This window comes from Petromyzon marinus, chromosome 38 (genome assembly GCF_048934315.1).
Source record: "Petromyzon marinus isolate PM22_M1 ecotype Great Lakes invasive population chromosome 38, UKy_Petmar_22M1.pri1.0, whole genome shotgun sequence".
In the NCBI taxonomy this organism is placed as follows: Eukaryota; Metazoa; Chordata; class Hyperoartia; order Petromyzontiformes; family Petromyzontidae; genus Petromyzon; species Petromyzon marinus.
Window position 1 is genome coordinate 9,901,264 of NC_133704.1, and position 15,972 is coordinate 9,917,235.

The window sequence follows — 15,972 nt, forward strand, 5'->3', positions numbered from 1 at the left end:
GCATGGCACTTTTTATAAAACCCTATTAATAAAGGATGTATTGCGTGACCCATTACACAGCTATTTTTTGTGTTATTCCAATACAGTTACTTAAATTATTTATAAAACTATGAAAATCAAAAACATAAACAATGTTAAGGTGTATTCTTAGTTTTTTCGGTAAAGTCACGTTGAAGAGAAACAACAAAATAACAAAATATATATAAAACAATAAAAAATTCTCACGACGTTTCGACCATAACTCAAACGGTCATCATCAGGTGTGTCGGTTTGCATAAATTTATTTTTGAAAACGGCATATTTATTTATATATATAAAAATAACGTTTGCGTCACGCGCAACGATGGCAGTTTGCCAGGACTAGTCCATCTATTTTTTGAAAAGAGGAGGGGGGAGACGAAATTTGTTTTTATGTATGCTGTCTGAAAGGCACTGTAAGCGTGAACAATCAATCAAGAACTGAAATGATTTATCAAATCTTTCCAATGATTGCTAAGATAGAATCCATCTTCTCGGTTGAAATTGATCCAGGTCCGTTTCAACACATTACATAAAATCCGTGATCTGGTTCCGTCTGTAAAAGATGTGATTCCGGACATACAATACCCTGGTGTCTACAAACTAAGTTGCCTCTGTGGTAGTAGTTACATTGGAGAAACCAAACGCCATATCTCGGACCGCATTCGTGAACATAAAGCAGACCTTAAACACGGTAGGACCAACACCTCGGCCGTAGCAGATCATTGTTCTAATTCAGTAGGCTCACATGCCATTGACTTTTCCAAGACGGAGGTTCTTTGTAAGCCATCTGGCTTCCATGAGAGATTCGTTCATGAGGCTATCCACATATACAAACACAGAGACAATTTCAACCGAGAAGATGGATTCTATCTTAGCAATCATTGGAAAGATTTGATAAATCATTTCAGTTCTTGATTGATTGTTCACGCTTACAGTGCCTTTCAGACAGCATACATAAAAACAAATTTCGTCTCCCCCCTCCTCTTTTCAAAAAATAGATGGACTAGTCCTGGCAAACTGCCATCGTTGCGCGTGACGCAAACGTTATTTTTATATATATAAATAAATATGCCGTTTTCAAAAATAAATTTATGCAAACCGACACACCTGATGATGACCGTTTGAGTTATGGTCAAAACGTCGTGAGAATTTTTTATTGTTTTATATATATTTTGTTATTTTGTTGTTTCTCTTCAACGTGACTTTACCGAAAAAACTAAGAATATGAATTACTGCAGTCACGAAAGCTTTAAATCAAAATTTAATGTTAAGGTGATTTAAAGCTTTCGTGACTGCAGTAATTCATATTCTTAGTTTTTTCGGTAAAGTCACGTTGAAGAGAAACAACAAAATAACAAACGTGACTTTACCGAAAAAACTAAGAATATAATGTTAAGGTGATTAATAATAATTAGCTAAATGGAATGCATATTGTAAATGGTGGTTGTGACAACTATTGCGCAGGATTTATTAAAAGCATGCGTAAACTTTAAAAATAAAGTTTGTAACAAAATACCACAGTTCATATAAATAACCACATTTATTTGTAAAGTTTACTGTTTGTGGTGGCTCAGAAGTCGTTAATTGTTACAGGCCTCTTCGTATTACAGTATATGGGATTACCGGTACCAAACATCGTTCAGTTCACCCTGTCATTTTGAGCTTACTAAACAAGTACTGAGCAAGGCCCTCTTTCTCAGCTGGCTCCATGTCCAGCAGGGCTGAGTGGCTGTTCAGTATCTTCCTATTCACCTCTTCCAGAACCTCCTTGCCCATGAAGGTCTCCACCCTCTGTCTCCACGCCAACAGCTTATGCCGGTCCTTGAGAACGTCGTGCCCTGCTCCCATGGGCTGCCGGAATAAAAATGGAATTAAATCGTTTTCGCTTGTGCAATAAACATTTCGTCAGCTTCATTTAAAACAACAAGCACCATAGCGCCAAAACTGTCGTCATTCCTTTCCATCCCACTTCCATGGCAAGGCCCAGAATTCCAAGGCTTTGGAATAGCAGATTTGTACAATGGCGATGACCTAAGTTACGCACGAAGATTTATGCAAAATGTAATTATGCATTTTTCCCCACGTTATTTTCGTGTGAACTTCAATTTGGCCGAGATGTCTTACGAGTGTTATTCAAGTGCACAATCATTCATATGAATGACACTGGCCAGGAGAGGGTGGCGGATGTTTTAACAACATAATTGGATAATGATTTAAACGCAGCTTTTTAAAGTGCCTTGCTTCAAATTATATGCTTTCCTAACAGAACATGGGAATGTGTAGTGAGCCTAAGCCAATAATCTGGATGTACCATTAATCTGAAACAATTAAATACATTTTCCTAAGTCTACGTACTCCATCAAATGTTGGTGCATTTAGTGGTAACACGCCGCTCCTTATTTACTTTAATCAGAGGCTGGGCCCTCAGGAGTAGTCCAATACACCAACAAAACATACAGCTCCAAGAATGAGCTTTGTCATGATGCACAATCATTGTTTATATACAAATTATATGCAAAATGCAAGTCATCAACAATGAAAATCAGGTGAAAGCGTACCTGTCTGTGAAATAATGCTTCAAATAAACAAGTAAAACAAAAAATAATCGTGTACATAAGATTATGACATTTTCTTTTAAACAATGTAGGGTTAAGTACTACAGCTCCAGAATCAAGTCTCTCCAGTTTCAAGGGTGCTCCTAAACTCACTTGTGTTTTATTGTGCGGATCACTCAATGGGATTATCATACTCGATTACAAAAATAGTTTTGCTGGCTGGCGGGGTGGAGGGAGGGACTGATGGAAAGTCACGTCCAAAGAACATGGAATTCCTTAACCGCTGGAAATTCGTTTATCCGATAATGTGGATACTTTTAAGTCTCGTCTAAAAACACATTTTCTAAGTTAGTTTATTCTATTTAGCTCCTTCTCTCTCGGCCTTCTTTAAACTTATTCCTACAAGGCGCCTTGAGACATTAGTGGAAGGCGCTTTACAAATAAAATGTGCATTATTATTAACATGCGGTTTGCTGTATAATCCGATAAAAGATAAATGGAGAAAATAATTATCATCTGTATGCAGGGTGCACAAGCAGCAAGAGGACCCACGAGGCTGTGTGTGCGAGCAGTACCTGCATGAGGTCACTGTAGGCGAAGAGGTCTGCGATAGAGATTTGATCTCCGCAAAGGAAGGCGTCATCTTGCAGGTAGTACGCCTCCAGGTGCTCCAGACACAGTTCCAGGCCCTTCATGATATCGGCAATTTTCTGCTCTTGGACCGGCTGCCCTGTCAGGCCAGGCAGCACGCCCTGGTACCCAGAACATAATAATGATTATTATTATTTCAACTTGCAATGTACCACACGGTGTTTTGTCACACTTGAAGCAAGAGAATGACTCAGAGGTCGCGAGGAACCACAGACAAGTGGGAAAGGCAGCCAGCTGATGAACCGGCGACAAATTCCCCTACCCCCCACAAACTTTACGATCCTACATATATTCAGGTGTTAACAGGCAATTAATGAGCTTTTACATGTGGGGGAAAAACCGAAGCACCCAGAGAAAACCCACGCGTGCTAGGGGGCAACCCGCACTGGATCAGAACGATGACGTACGGTCAAACAACCTCCATGACCGATGACGGGGTAGGGAGGCCTTCATCTCACAGTGGATTGACAAAAGGGCTTAACATTATTACTATTAAGCGCTAATGTGGTTCAGGAATCGGTGCATTCGCCAGTGAGTATCTTTGCACACACCAGTGGTCAGATTCCTATAAATGCCCGGTATTTGAATTGTCTGATATTACTAATTTAACAACAAAGCATGCTATCAGCCATTGCCTTTGTGACGTAATTAATTGCACGTCGATGTCTTACGATTTTGGACTTTGTTTTTTTTATTTCGCTACAGTTTATTGTCGATATTCCTAAAATGTTTACAGGTAGCCAAACTGGAATAAAAGCCGCTTAGCCAGGTCGGATTAATGTGGCTTCATGGGGATCACTTTCGTAAGTGTGCGTGGAGGGGTAGTGTCGTGGTCAGCCCACTGTGTTACGAAACCTGACAACCCGAGCGCCATTCCCGCTCACAGCTAACATTCATGACGAAGATGCGAACTGGTCCGGTGCCTCCCATACGCCGACTCGGCCTAAAATGAGTACCTGGTGCAGTATGCATACATCAGCCTTGGGGAGACAAAGGTGGCCTGGCGTGGTACTGGCATCACCATCACCCCCTTGTGCACCATGTCAGCCTTACGAGGTGTTCACCAACAGCGCTTGCCCCCAACAGTGTGTCAACTCGTAGGGGGATCTTTGTCGTACAAGTGCGTGTGCCCTGCACCTCAAGAACGAGCAGCATGGAGCAAGGCGGCCGGATGGAGGTGTGCTGCCAAGCCAGGTACTCGTCCACGCGGGCGCGGCGCTGCAGATCGGCCGGGTACCAGTGGTCGGCCAAGCCGTACCGGCAAGCCAGGTACTTGCTGATGGCCACGCTGTCAGAGCAAAACGTTCGAAGGCGGAAAGATGAGAGAGAGAGAGACTCCTAAAGAGTCATACCGCATTTTTGTAGAGGTTTGTGTTGTACTTATGGCAGGGGTGGGAAATCTACGGCCCGCCGAACGCTTATGACTCACGACCATACGGCCAGAGGCAACACGAGGCCTACCACGTCTAGACAGCACCCAAACAATAATTATCCATCACTGCAAGCATATTAGCTGCACCGATCGGGTACTAGAACGCATCGTTTTTTTTTTAGTTTAACACGTAGGCTTTCGCGACCCAACTATAGCACGCTCTCAGTCGCTCCTGTCACTGCAAGAGCCTTCCGAGTTGTGCGTCTTCATGTTGGGGCCTCGCCAAAAGGCATTTGAAAGTCACATTTGGCCCTCGGTAAAAAAAAAGGTTCCAAAACCCGAATATGTTCGGGGAGGATTATTGCCTTGAAAATCTGGCAACCTGGCAGTATTGTTTTAAGGGCCAGACTGCTGATCTGCTGATGTTGGTATCAGGCCAGACATGTTAAACTGCTCCAGGGGTTTCCCAGCTCAAGCAAATGTTGCTGAATAACATAGAACGAGAGGTGGACTCATTATTGTTTATTATCACATGACATTAGTTGTGCTCTACTGAAGATTGGACATCACAAGCTTTGATTTGAAGCTTTCGTGACTGCAGGAATCCATACTCTTTGGTTCTTTCGGTAAAGTCACGTAGATAGAAAATTAATAGATCACGACGTTGCGATCGCAACACAAGCAACCGTCATCAGGTGAGACAAACACTCCTGCTGTTCTCCTGCTGTGTTTGTTTCACCTGAGACCTTTCCTATTTAAAAAAAAAACGTAGAAACTCACTCACAGCCAAGCGCCTAATTCCAAGGCACTTTACAGCAATTATGTGGGCGTATATAAGATGATAGTGGTTGTGGGGTTAGTAAAAGTGGTGGTGTAGTTTTGGTGATAAGAGAAGAGGCAGGGAAACTTAGGGAGAGGTTAGAGCAAGGCCGTATTATGCAATTGGCACCGTAGGCACTGTGCCTTGGGCCTACGAAAAAAAAGTGACCATATTTATTTGTTTGTATGATAAATGTTTTTATATCTTCTTGAATACATCGATTTATATACAGCAAGAAAAGGCACAGTGTATATACAAAGAGGCAGAGGGTCATGTCAATGTCAATATTTTTTTCTTCTTTTACAAAAGGTGACATTAATTTCCACTGGAGATGAAGTTTTGCGAGATTTTTTTTTTATCTGCAGCGCACAACGCCCTCCCATAGAACGAGGGCACAAACTAAATAATGAGCGTATCAGCAGTTAACGGCATCAGTCCAGCGGCTGGACGAAGTACCGCGTGAGAAACAAGCGAGCGACAGCGGCGGAGGTAGTGACATGGGGGCAGCAGCAACAGCAGCAGCAGCACCAACTAACGAGAGTTATCACCGAAGGCCTACAAGACGCAAGTGCACTAGGGCCTACAAGAACCTTAATCCGGCCCTGGGTTCAAGTCAGGTTTGAAATAGAAGCCGTATGAGTTGGTAGGTGGAAACAACTCCACAAACCTCTCAGTGAGACGAAAGCCATTGTCCACAATCACAGGCACAAGCTTCAGAGGGGTCACCTTGCCGAACTCCTCCGTCTGGTTCTCCCCTGAAAAGCAACAGCATACGTTAAACGAGTCATAGGGAAGAGCAACATCAGTTTAACACGCAGTAGGCTTTCACGACCAAGATTATCGACGAGAGGTTTTTTGGGTTAGATCACGTGAATGTGTCGTTAAACCTGCCACCACCCGACCCAGCAAATTCGTAAAGTTTGTCACGAAAACAAAACATCCCAATTCCTTACGAGTTCAGCACACCGGTGCGTTGGAGAGTAAACTCACAACATCTACAATTCCAGTACAATTAACTCTGGCTGTCGCCTGATGATGCTGGTTGTAATTGCTTAGTTGTACGAGGTTTAAGAAGACTCAGAACATATAAATGCGTACGTATATTGTATGTACGTATGTTGAATTCTTTCCAAGCATACGTAGCCAACCGTGCTGATCAGAGGTGCTGGGGAAGGACAAGAAACTTAAGACAAAAAGCAGTTTGTACGGTCTGTATTTGAAATTGGCAATGTGTTTACTGCACAGCAGAGAGTAATTGTTGTGAGATGCTCCAATAGAATAAACCGTGGTTTATGAGCAAGGCAGGATGCAGTCCAAAATCAGATCTAGGCTAAACTCATCCATTTATTTTAAAATCTTTGCTTTTAGACGATCGTAAGATCACTACCCCTTTTGCAAATGCCTCTCAATTCCAGAATGTGTCCTAGATTGTATCCAAAGGATACTTTCAAGAACGTGTTGTTAAATTCCTTACAGTGAAACCAAAACTCATTTTACAAATACAAAATAATGAAAATGTAAACACTGTAGGTTTGACTATAATAAAACCATACATAATTTGGCAATAGAATAACCCATTTACTTGTCTTTGATATAACTGACGTAACATGTTTGTGGAATTGCCCCCAGTGTTACAAGGCCTTAACGTATGTTAACACCATAGTACAATTTGGTTTATTTAGCATCCGAATGCACTGACACCTCTTGACGCTCACAGGGACACAGCTGATGCCATCAGAGCCGACCCTCGGGCACGGTGAATCGGGGCGACCGCCCCGGGACCCACGCTTTTGGGGGGCCCCCATGCTTTAAAGGGGGGGGGGGGGCGGCCTCACGCTTCAACGTCACGGTGTCAGATGTAATATTTCCGGTTTAATTTAAAGACATTGGAAGGCCCACACAGTGCGATTTAACCCGGGGGGGCCACGCACCCCCGCCCCCCCCCCCCCCCACGGCACGTGCCACCCAGGATCACGACGCACCTTTCTCCAGGCGTTTGGCATGGGCTGTGAACTCGATTCCACACTTCTTGAGCAGGAGGAGCACAGGACGGCATGGGGCAGCAGACAGGTCGAAGTACACCTCCAGTCCCATGGCTGCACAAAGGCCACAAAACTCACGCACCTGCCAGCAATAAAAAAATGAGAAAGGCGTCGGTGGAATTTGTATTAATAATTAACATGTCACTTCAGGGGTGCCAAATGGCTTTATTGATTGATGTTAATGAAACGGTGTGTCCCAAACAGCTGAATACAACGCAATATTAATACACCGTGCAGTGCTAATTATCGATACGCGCGGTTCAAGGAATGGTCACGTGTCCGTCAGCGAGCGTGGCAGGTTTTAGAACTGCATTGATTGTTCCAAGTGAATTGAGTCTATCTAACCAATGTTATCTCATGGACGAGTCCATCTATGGTCGGAAAAGAGGAGGGGGGAGACGAAAATAATGGATGCGGTCTGAAAGCCACCGTAAGCGTGAACAATCAATTCAGACCCAAAATGGTTTATCAAATCTTTCCAATGGATTCTGGCTTAGAAATCATCTGAATAACTGCCAAATAGCTCTCCGTGGTGCTAACGTTTAAAAAAAACCGCCACTTTTTCAAATTTTCTTGCTGTGGTTTTCACACCTGATGATGATTGCTTGTGTTGCAGTCGAAACGTCGTGATAATTTTATTGTTTTATATTTTTATTATTTTATTGTCTCCCTTCTACGTGACTTTACCGAAAGAACCAAGAATATAAGGATCATGACGGTTTGTCGGGAAGGCGGAGGGCAACACCGAGCACAACCTCACGGGTAAAATTCCGTCACACAGAGGCACAAAGCAGTCTGGGTATTTCAAGGATGGTGGCGAAAAGGGTGGCACGAACTGTGAGACGGCCGCATTGTGTCACGCAGTTTCTGGCGAATGAAAATGTTACAACAGTTCATCTTTACAGGTGGTTAGCCGTCCAGCACAGTGGCGCGTGTCTCCCACCCAGATGTGAGCTTGAGTGGTGTTCATAAATACATCAGCGGCGGCTCGTGACATTTCCATTGGGTGGGGCTGTTGCGAGTGACCTCTGAACATACGGTATGCTAATTAAAAAAAATATCGTCATGTTATTGGCCTTCCCGTGAAAGTAATAGAACCGCCTATACCAACGGTAGGCATTCATAAACGATACGAAACAAAAAACAAAGCACTCAAATTCTATTCCCATGACCCCTTTGGCGCTGCTAAAAGCCTAAAGAACAATGAGAGATCAGCTGACACGACTCAACAAATTAGCCAAGGCAACCAAGACAGCATAACGTGCAGTAACAGCCACACAACGTCGTACACCCACATACAGAAAAAAATGTGGACATGTATTCACATAGCCAGGCCTTTCTAGCTAACCGGCTCTGGCTAAATGTCTTTACGGATGCTTTTCCACCGGTCGCCCGAAGGCTGGTTGATGTCGATTTTCGGTTGATCAGGACCCAGTCTGCTCGACATTCAACTCCTCCCGCGTAGTCGCCCTTTCAAATGGAACATTTGGGAGTGACTCCCGCGATGTTAAGTTGCTAATTCTTAGTTCGCTGCACCTTGCTGTTGTTTCCTCCTAGCTCGGGGGTGGGGAACGTCCGGCCCGCGGGCCGTATGAGGCCCGAGAAATCATTTGGGTCTCTGGCCCTGCCAAGGCAACCGCAGGCGGGACTCGAAATTCAATAAATCTCGGAGAGCAAAACCTGGAAAAGCAAGTTGCGAGTAGCAGCAACATCGTCAATACCAGCTAACATGATCACCACGCCTCGCCAAAGAGATGCAGTTACAGCCCATCACATTAGGGGCGAGTTAATTAAATGTTTGACCCAATATAACGGGCAAATTTTTAAGTTGACCATTTTGTATGGCCCGGGAATGATGATGTTATATAAATATCCAAATGGCCCTTGGCAGGAAAAAAAAAGTGTTCTCCACCCCTGTCCTAGAGCGTGTAGGCTGTGCGAGCTGCTGTATCTTCACAGTGCGAGGTGCTGTATCTTCACAGTGCGAGCTGCTGTATCTTCACAGTGCGAGCTGCTGTATCTTCACAGTGCGAGCTGCTGTATCTTCATAGTGCGAGCTGCTGTATCTTCACAGTGCGAGCTGCTGTATCTTCACAGTGCGAGCTGCTATATCTTCATAGTGAGAGCTGCTGTATCTTCATAGTGCGAGCTGCTGTATCTTCACAGTGCGAGCTGCTGTATCTTTATAGTGCGAGCTGCTGTATCTTCACAGTGAGAGCTGCTGTATCTTCACAGTGAGAGCTGCTGTATCTTCATAGTGAGAGGCGCTGTATCTTCACAGTGCGAGCTGCTGTATCTTCACAGTGCGAGCTGCTGTATCTTCACACCTTGTACGACAGTCAACAAGTTTCGTACAATGCATACATTGTGATTCATACATTTGTTTAACAAAAAAAATATCTAACTAATGTGCTAGTTAAACATCAATACCCGTTTCGCCTTGATTCAGTCGACCATCTCCAGAAAGGGTGACATGGACAATCTATTTCGATTCTCCGTCTTCCTTTAAGTGCAATTTGTGCCATTAAATGTGCTGTGCTGTGGCTTGTGTAACACGAATTTGTACGGGCATTTCATCCTGCTTTGAATTCAATGCTCATACACTGCAACGAGCAGCAGATTAGAAAAAAAAGCAAGCACGTTGGCATAGTGATGAACACAATGATCCGTTTTGTTCATGCTTGTTGTGGCCAGCCAGTGAATGATGGGGTGGTGGGGGCCTTTACCAACCAAAGCTTGGTTATCGTCAACCCCCTGAGGAATTATCATCATCGTCATGGCTGTACCAGATACTCATGTAAATGTTGAGTTACTTAACCTCCCGGGAGGCGTATTCCCATGGATGTGTACGTGGCACAGTGAATCACTCCGGCCACAATTGTCCACGAAATGTATTCACATTTGCGCACAGAGACAACTTCGTTTTAGCCAGACAATTTACCATTATAACTTGCCATGCAACAATGCATAGGGATTTAAAGCTTTCGTGACTACAGGGATTCATATTCTTGGTTCTTTCGGTAAAGTCACGTAGAAGGGAAACAATAAAATTATATAAAATATAAAACGTCGTGAGAATTTTATTGTTTTATATTTTTTTTATTTTATTGTTTCCCTTCTACGTGACTTTACCGAAAGAACCAAGAATAGAAAAATACATAGGGAGTTCACCAATTAAAATACATTCTTACACTCACGATACATTCGTCGAACAGTGCGTATAAGAACTGGTTATTCAAGATATAGGCAAATTATATCGAATGTACATTGAGGCTAACGTAACAAATGAGGCATTATAAACGATAGAGGCACAACATATGAGAAAGACAATACAGCATAGAACGAGAAACACAGTACTCTATACGAGACAAACCGTACAAACGTGGCGAATAATTGATACTCGCATGAAACCACAGCCATGGATAGCGACAATTCATCGAATCACTCGGAGATGAATCGTTACTTTCCTTGTAACAACCCAGCACGAGTTGGTAAAAGGAGACTTCTGTTGGTACAAGATGACTACCGAATCCCACATGCCAAATGCTCAGTGCAAGCTCAATTGCCCTCGGAATGGCTTTGACTAGGCAACAAGAGAATCCATTGAAATCCAATGGCGGGAGAGAGAGAGCCAAGGGCAAACCAATGGCTCATTCTCATTATCAACTGTGAAAGTGGGCCAGGCGCAGTGCTTCCCATGCCTTGCAAGTAAAATAGATTCTCCCAGGCCAGCGAAAGGCAGGGAGGGTTGGCTCTAAACCGACCGCGACTGCCACATGAACACTCTCACCCAGACCGACCCCCAGAAATGCGGAAAGGATTACCGAAGCAAGCCACGTTATATTTCTAAACAGCACGAATATCTAAAGGGTTTTATATACCGACAGGTGGGATATGCTGCTCAGGTGTCACCGTTCGATTCATTGCCAACCAGTGCGTGAAAAGACATGGGGACAATAAGCGCTTCCCAATAAATATATTTCAGCCCGCCAACGCCTGCATGCCCAGGAAACCCCCAAATAAGCTGTACTAGCCCCGAGATCGGCATACAATGTTGGCCCCTTAGCCTATGAACATTCTCAAATAGTGTTTTCCACTTGTTTAAGCAGCAAACTTTGGACCAGTTTAAACTTTTCGAGTCTCATCAGTGCGTGTGCCTTTGTGTGCATAGTGTACCTGCGTGAATACAGATGGGTTTTTTTTTCCCGAGTACCCCGGCACGCATTCATCATGTCGTGTGGATGCGCTAATGCCGCAACAGCGTGTTGGGTGATCGCAAAGCCATGGGCTGCACAGATATCTTATATTTTGTTTGCTTTTCAATATTCCAGTTTGCTGAAACAAACAATTTGAATATTTGCCCATGTGACAACTTGATTTGATTGGCTTTGCGGGGTGGTGGTGGAGAGTTATGGATGAAAAAAAATGACAAAATACCGACACAATCTCATCCAAAAACAACTAATTATTATTCGTAATATTGGTGGCGACAGCAGCCTCTACACAGAATTAAACGCTCCCATTGTTTTACCTGCCACGTCTGAAGATCAAACTGGCGACCTCTGGATTGCAAGTCCATTGCGCTAACAATTACACAGTGGCTGCATCCCATCAGATGAATACTCCATACAAATCGTGTGTATAAAACAGGTTAATAGCCCGACGTTTAAGTGAGTGGAAAACCTTTGTTTATAACTTCGCGTGATTTTGAATGGGAAAATGCATTTCCTATTATAATAATGACAACAATTTGCTAAATTTAAGTATCGGTTCGGCAACAGCTGTACAGAGGCCGAGTTAGAATTCTGCAGCATCATATAATTTACTCTTTGGTTCTTTCGGTAAAGTCACGTAGGTATAAAATAAAATCAATCACGACGTTTTGGGCGCAACACAGGTGGGAAAGCATGATCTGCAGATCATCTACCTACGTGACTTTACCGAAAGAACCAAAGAGTATGGATTCCTGCAGTCACGAAAGCTTCAAATCAAGCTCATATATTGTTTTAGTAACCACCGACTAAATCTAATAATTCCCAAAATGCATCATAACAACGTACCTTTCGTGCAATGTAGTGAGCAGTGGCCTATTTTAATCTCCAGAGGGGTGTAATTTGAGATTTAGTTATTTACCATATACCGTCACCACCCATCATTTTTGCTGTCAACACATTTTAATGGCAATGTAAATATAATTTCGTTTGCATCCGTAACCACTAATGGCAACAGACTAAATAAAAAAATGGCACAGCGTTATACTGAACATTACATTTTACTTTTTTATTTACACAAGGGACATGTTTAAAAACAACCAAACTAGCACATTATTAAGGAATGTGTTTCGTTTCTTTTAAGGGCTACGTTGTTGCACAAAGGGTGTGTTTTTTTCAATGGCTGAAATATGCCAAGCTTATTCGGGTTGTCTTGCCAAAAAACATTGACTATTAAAACAACAAAAAACTCAGCATCCCACATATTTTGAGCTTTTCTAGCATATTATATGATAGGTCCACACATTGAATACTATACTCTTTGGTTCTATTCGGTAAAGTCACGTAAAAGTATAAATCAACAAAAAAATTCACGACGTTTCGGCCACAACACAAGTGGCCTTCATCAGGTGAAGGGACCAGACTGTCTCACTCCAGCGCTGTCCTCGAGATAGTCTGGTCCCTTCACCTGATGAAAGCCACTTGTGTTGTGGCCGAAACGTCGTGAATTTTTTTGTTTTATACTTTTACGTGACTTTACCGAATAGAACCAAAGAGTATGGATCCTTGCAGTCACGAAAGCTTCAAATCTAGAACATTAAATACTGTATAGAGTATATGTACCACGCATACAAATTCACATTTGTAAACCCACACGAACAAACAAGCAAAACGGATTTCCAGGTACACGTGCACACACACAGAGAGGCACTCGTATTTTATACACAGACGCTCATTAAAGAATAATGCTCTCTTTCCATAATCAACTTAAGTAATGTGGACCACAGTGAAATGTTGTAGAAACGTACAAACAATAAAGCCCGTTTACTTGAACATTTATTACAATCCCACCAAATGGGGTCAGCTAAAATAACCCCCCACCCCGAACCACACTGCTTCCTGGGTGATCTTTGCAAATGACCCTTGAATTCGAGTTGTAGATTTTCACTTCTCGTCGTACACATTTTTTCCGAAGGTGTTTATCACAAATGTGCATCTTTCACGGACGCAAAGTGGCAACAGTACCGTGCTGCACATTTGCCTACGACCGAACCGCACACCGTCTTCGACAATCGCTATGTAACACGATCTTTGTCCCTGGGTGGTAAGTGTTTTTTTTCATTGCTTATGCCTGAAAAGTACAGAAAATGGCTATTATTTCCCACGAACTTTGCATTTTGTGACGAAGGACTGTATGTGAAGGAATGCCACAAATGCACACGTTTTCTCGTTGAAAATAGGTACATTTCAAATTAACAGTGTCCTGCTCACAAAACCAAAGTTTGTGGGGAATAATTGCCATTTGCTGTATCTTTTGAGGCATAAGCAATTATGAAATAGCACTACCCAGGAATACATTTGTCTTTTGTTACACAGTGATGTCACACCGTAGTAAACCCTATTCGTTTTAAATGGGTTTGCCGCAGTGGTTTGCTAATGCTTCGCACGATGCGCTTACAATCCAAAGAAGATGATTCGATCTCCAGGTGTGGCAGCCGATACGAGCCAACTTGTGTCTTGTCTTCATCCAACCCCCCCCTGTTACTCCGTCCACCCAAGCGGTACCGCACAGGAGTATAAATGGGTCACGGCACACCAGTTCTGGGTCGATCGGGCCCTTCCCAAGACGTCTGGTGGTCCAGCATGGAAGAGTAGGCCAAATCCCATTTTAGCCGGAGCGCTCGAGAGAGAGAGCTCCCTCTGGTGAGAAGACACTTCCCGCCAGCAGTGTCTTCAAGTAGGCACTTTGGAAGGGCTTGTTTCCTTTAAATACCTCTCACATTCTCTTGGTGCTGTTCGCCTTTTGGCGTTGTCCTCTGGTCTAACACTGAGACGAGGCTCTCAAGAAAGCTGTCCCCGGTGTGGACCAATCAGTTTCAAAGACAACGCATCATCATATACCACGAGAGCATGGCTTGCGTTTTGTTTGCATGTTAAACCACGAGTACGTGTGGTTAATGCAGTAAGGACATGATTCCTTGAAAAAGGTTTCAGTTTGGTGTTTGAACATTTTAACACCTCCTGTTGAATTGCCAGCGAGGTGTAAAAAAAACCCTATTCTTTAATCCCCTGTACGGATTTGCTGCCATCGTACGCCAGAGCGGAATGAAGTTAAGTACCCGTAAGCGGGTGGTGGAGGGATGGGCGACTTGAGTCGACAACTTTTCGAGTCAAACCACGCAGTCAGTCACAATCCGGATTAAGCTGAGATACGATTTTTTTGTGTGTATGGTGTGTGTGGTGTGTGTGTGGTGTATGGTGTGTGTGTGTGGTGTATGGTGTGTGTGTGGTGTATGGTGTGTGTGTGTGGTGTGTGTGTGATGTGTGTGGTGTATGGTGTGTTTGTGTGTGATGTATGGTGTGTGTGTGCGGTGTATGGTGTGTGGTGTATGGTGTGTGTATGGTGTGTGTGTGTACGTGTGTGTGTGTGTGGTGTGTGATGTGTGTGTGTGCGGTGTATGGTGTGTGTGGTGTATGATGTGTGTGGCGTGTATGGTGTGTGTGGTGTGTGTGGTGTGTATGGTGTGTGTGATGTGTATGGTGTGTGTTTGAGTGTGTGTACGTGTGTGTGTGTGGTGTGTGAGCAAATCAACGCCGAGCGGTTAAACCCAACCATACAGAGGCAATTCATCGTTCAAACTCACGACTCTCTTGTCTGGCAGGAAGGAAGGTGACACCGAAGACACCGCCAGCAGCAACAGCAAACACGTGGTGTTGTAGGAATGAGCGTGGTTTTGTTGCGCCTGTGCGTTAAATACACCACAGCCAACAACCCCGAACACGCGTGTGGCTGCGTGGGTGGCTGTGTGCGTGTGGGTGGCTGTTGCTGCCCGGCTGGAGCTTTAAAGTTCGCCGTGGCATCCCCAACCCCACAAGGTTTGGGCGGTTCCTCCGGGACAGCCAATATCATCATCATCGTCATCATCACCATCACCACCCTCTTGTCAAGAAGAATGTGCGCACAGCAGTAGCAAGCAGCAGCAGCAGCAACAATAATCCACACGGATCATGAAAAACGCCTCGCTCCGTCATCCTCAACCCAGCGTCACACGCAACAACTCACTCATAGTAGAGGGTTTTTTGGGGGGGGTTAGATTGCGTAAATATTTTTTTACAGATTTTTTTTATATTTACGGGATCTAACCCCCCCCCCCCCCAAAAAAAAACCCTCTATTATGGATGATATTGTTCGGGAAAGCCTTACGTGTTAAACTGACAAATCACTCGTTTGTTTGCCTTTGAACGGCGTCACCCAAATTGTTCAATGTTGTGCGCGCGTGTGCGGATGTAACTCTCCAGC

The 15,972-nt window shown here is 43.8% G+C and overlaps 1 protein-coding gene and 1 long non-coding RNA gene across 3 annotated transcripts; one reads left to right on the forward strand and one right to left on the reverse strand.

Moving 5' to 3' along the window:
* Positions 1 to 1,695, forward strand: LOC142930381 (uncharacterized). Its single transcript, XR_012946343.1, has 2 exons — positions 1 to 139; positions 1,419 to 1,695. It is a non-coding gene; the product is annotated as an uncharacterized LOC142930381 (long non-coding RNA).
* On the reverse strand, positions 1,538 to 15,513 carry LOC116950142 (glutathione S-transferase theta-1-like). Of its 2 annotated transcripts, none has more exons than XM_032967649.2 (6): positions 15,317 to 15,513; positions 7,402 to 7,543; positions 6,087 to 6,174; positions 4,365 to 4,515; positions 3,152 to 3,328; positions 1,538 to 1,872 (listed from the first exon to the last, which is right to left on the reverse strand). In XM_032967649.2, the coding sequence occupies exons 2-6, from the start codon at positions 7,511 to 7,513 to the stop codon at positions 1,666 to 1,668; spliced, it is 735 nt and encodes a 244-aa protein (XP_032823540.2). In that variant the 5' UTR covers positions 7,514 to 7,543; positions 15,317 to 15,513; the 3' UTR covers positions 1,538 to 1,665. The 2 variants fall into 2 exon arrangements, with proteins under 2 accessions (XP_032823540.2, XP_032823541.2); XM_032967650.2 differs by lacking the exon at positions 15,317 to 15,513 and adding an exon at positions 9,892 to 9,997.
* Positions 15,514 to 15,972: the final 459 nt, after the last annotated feature.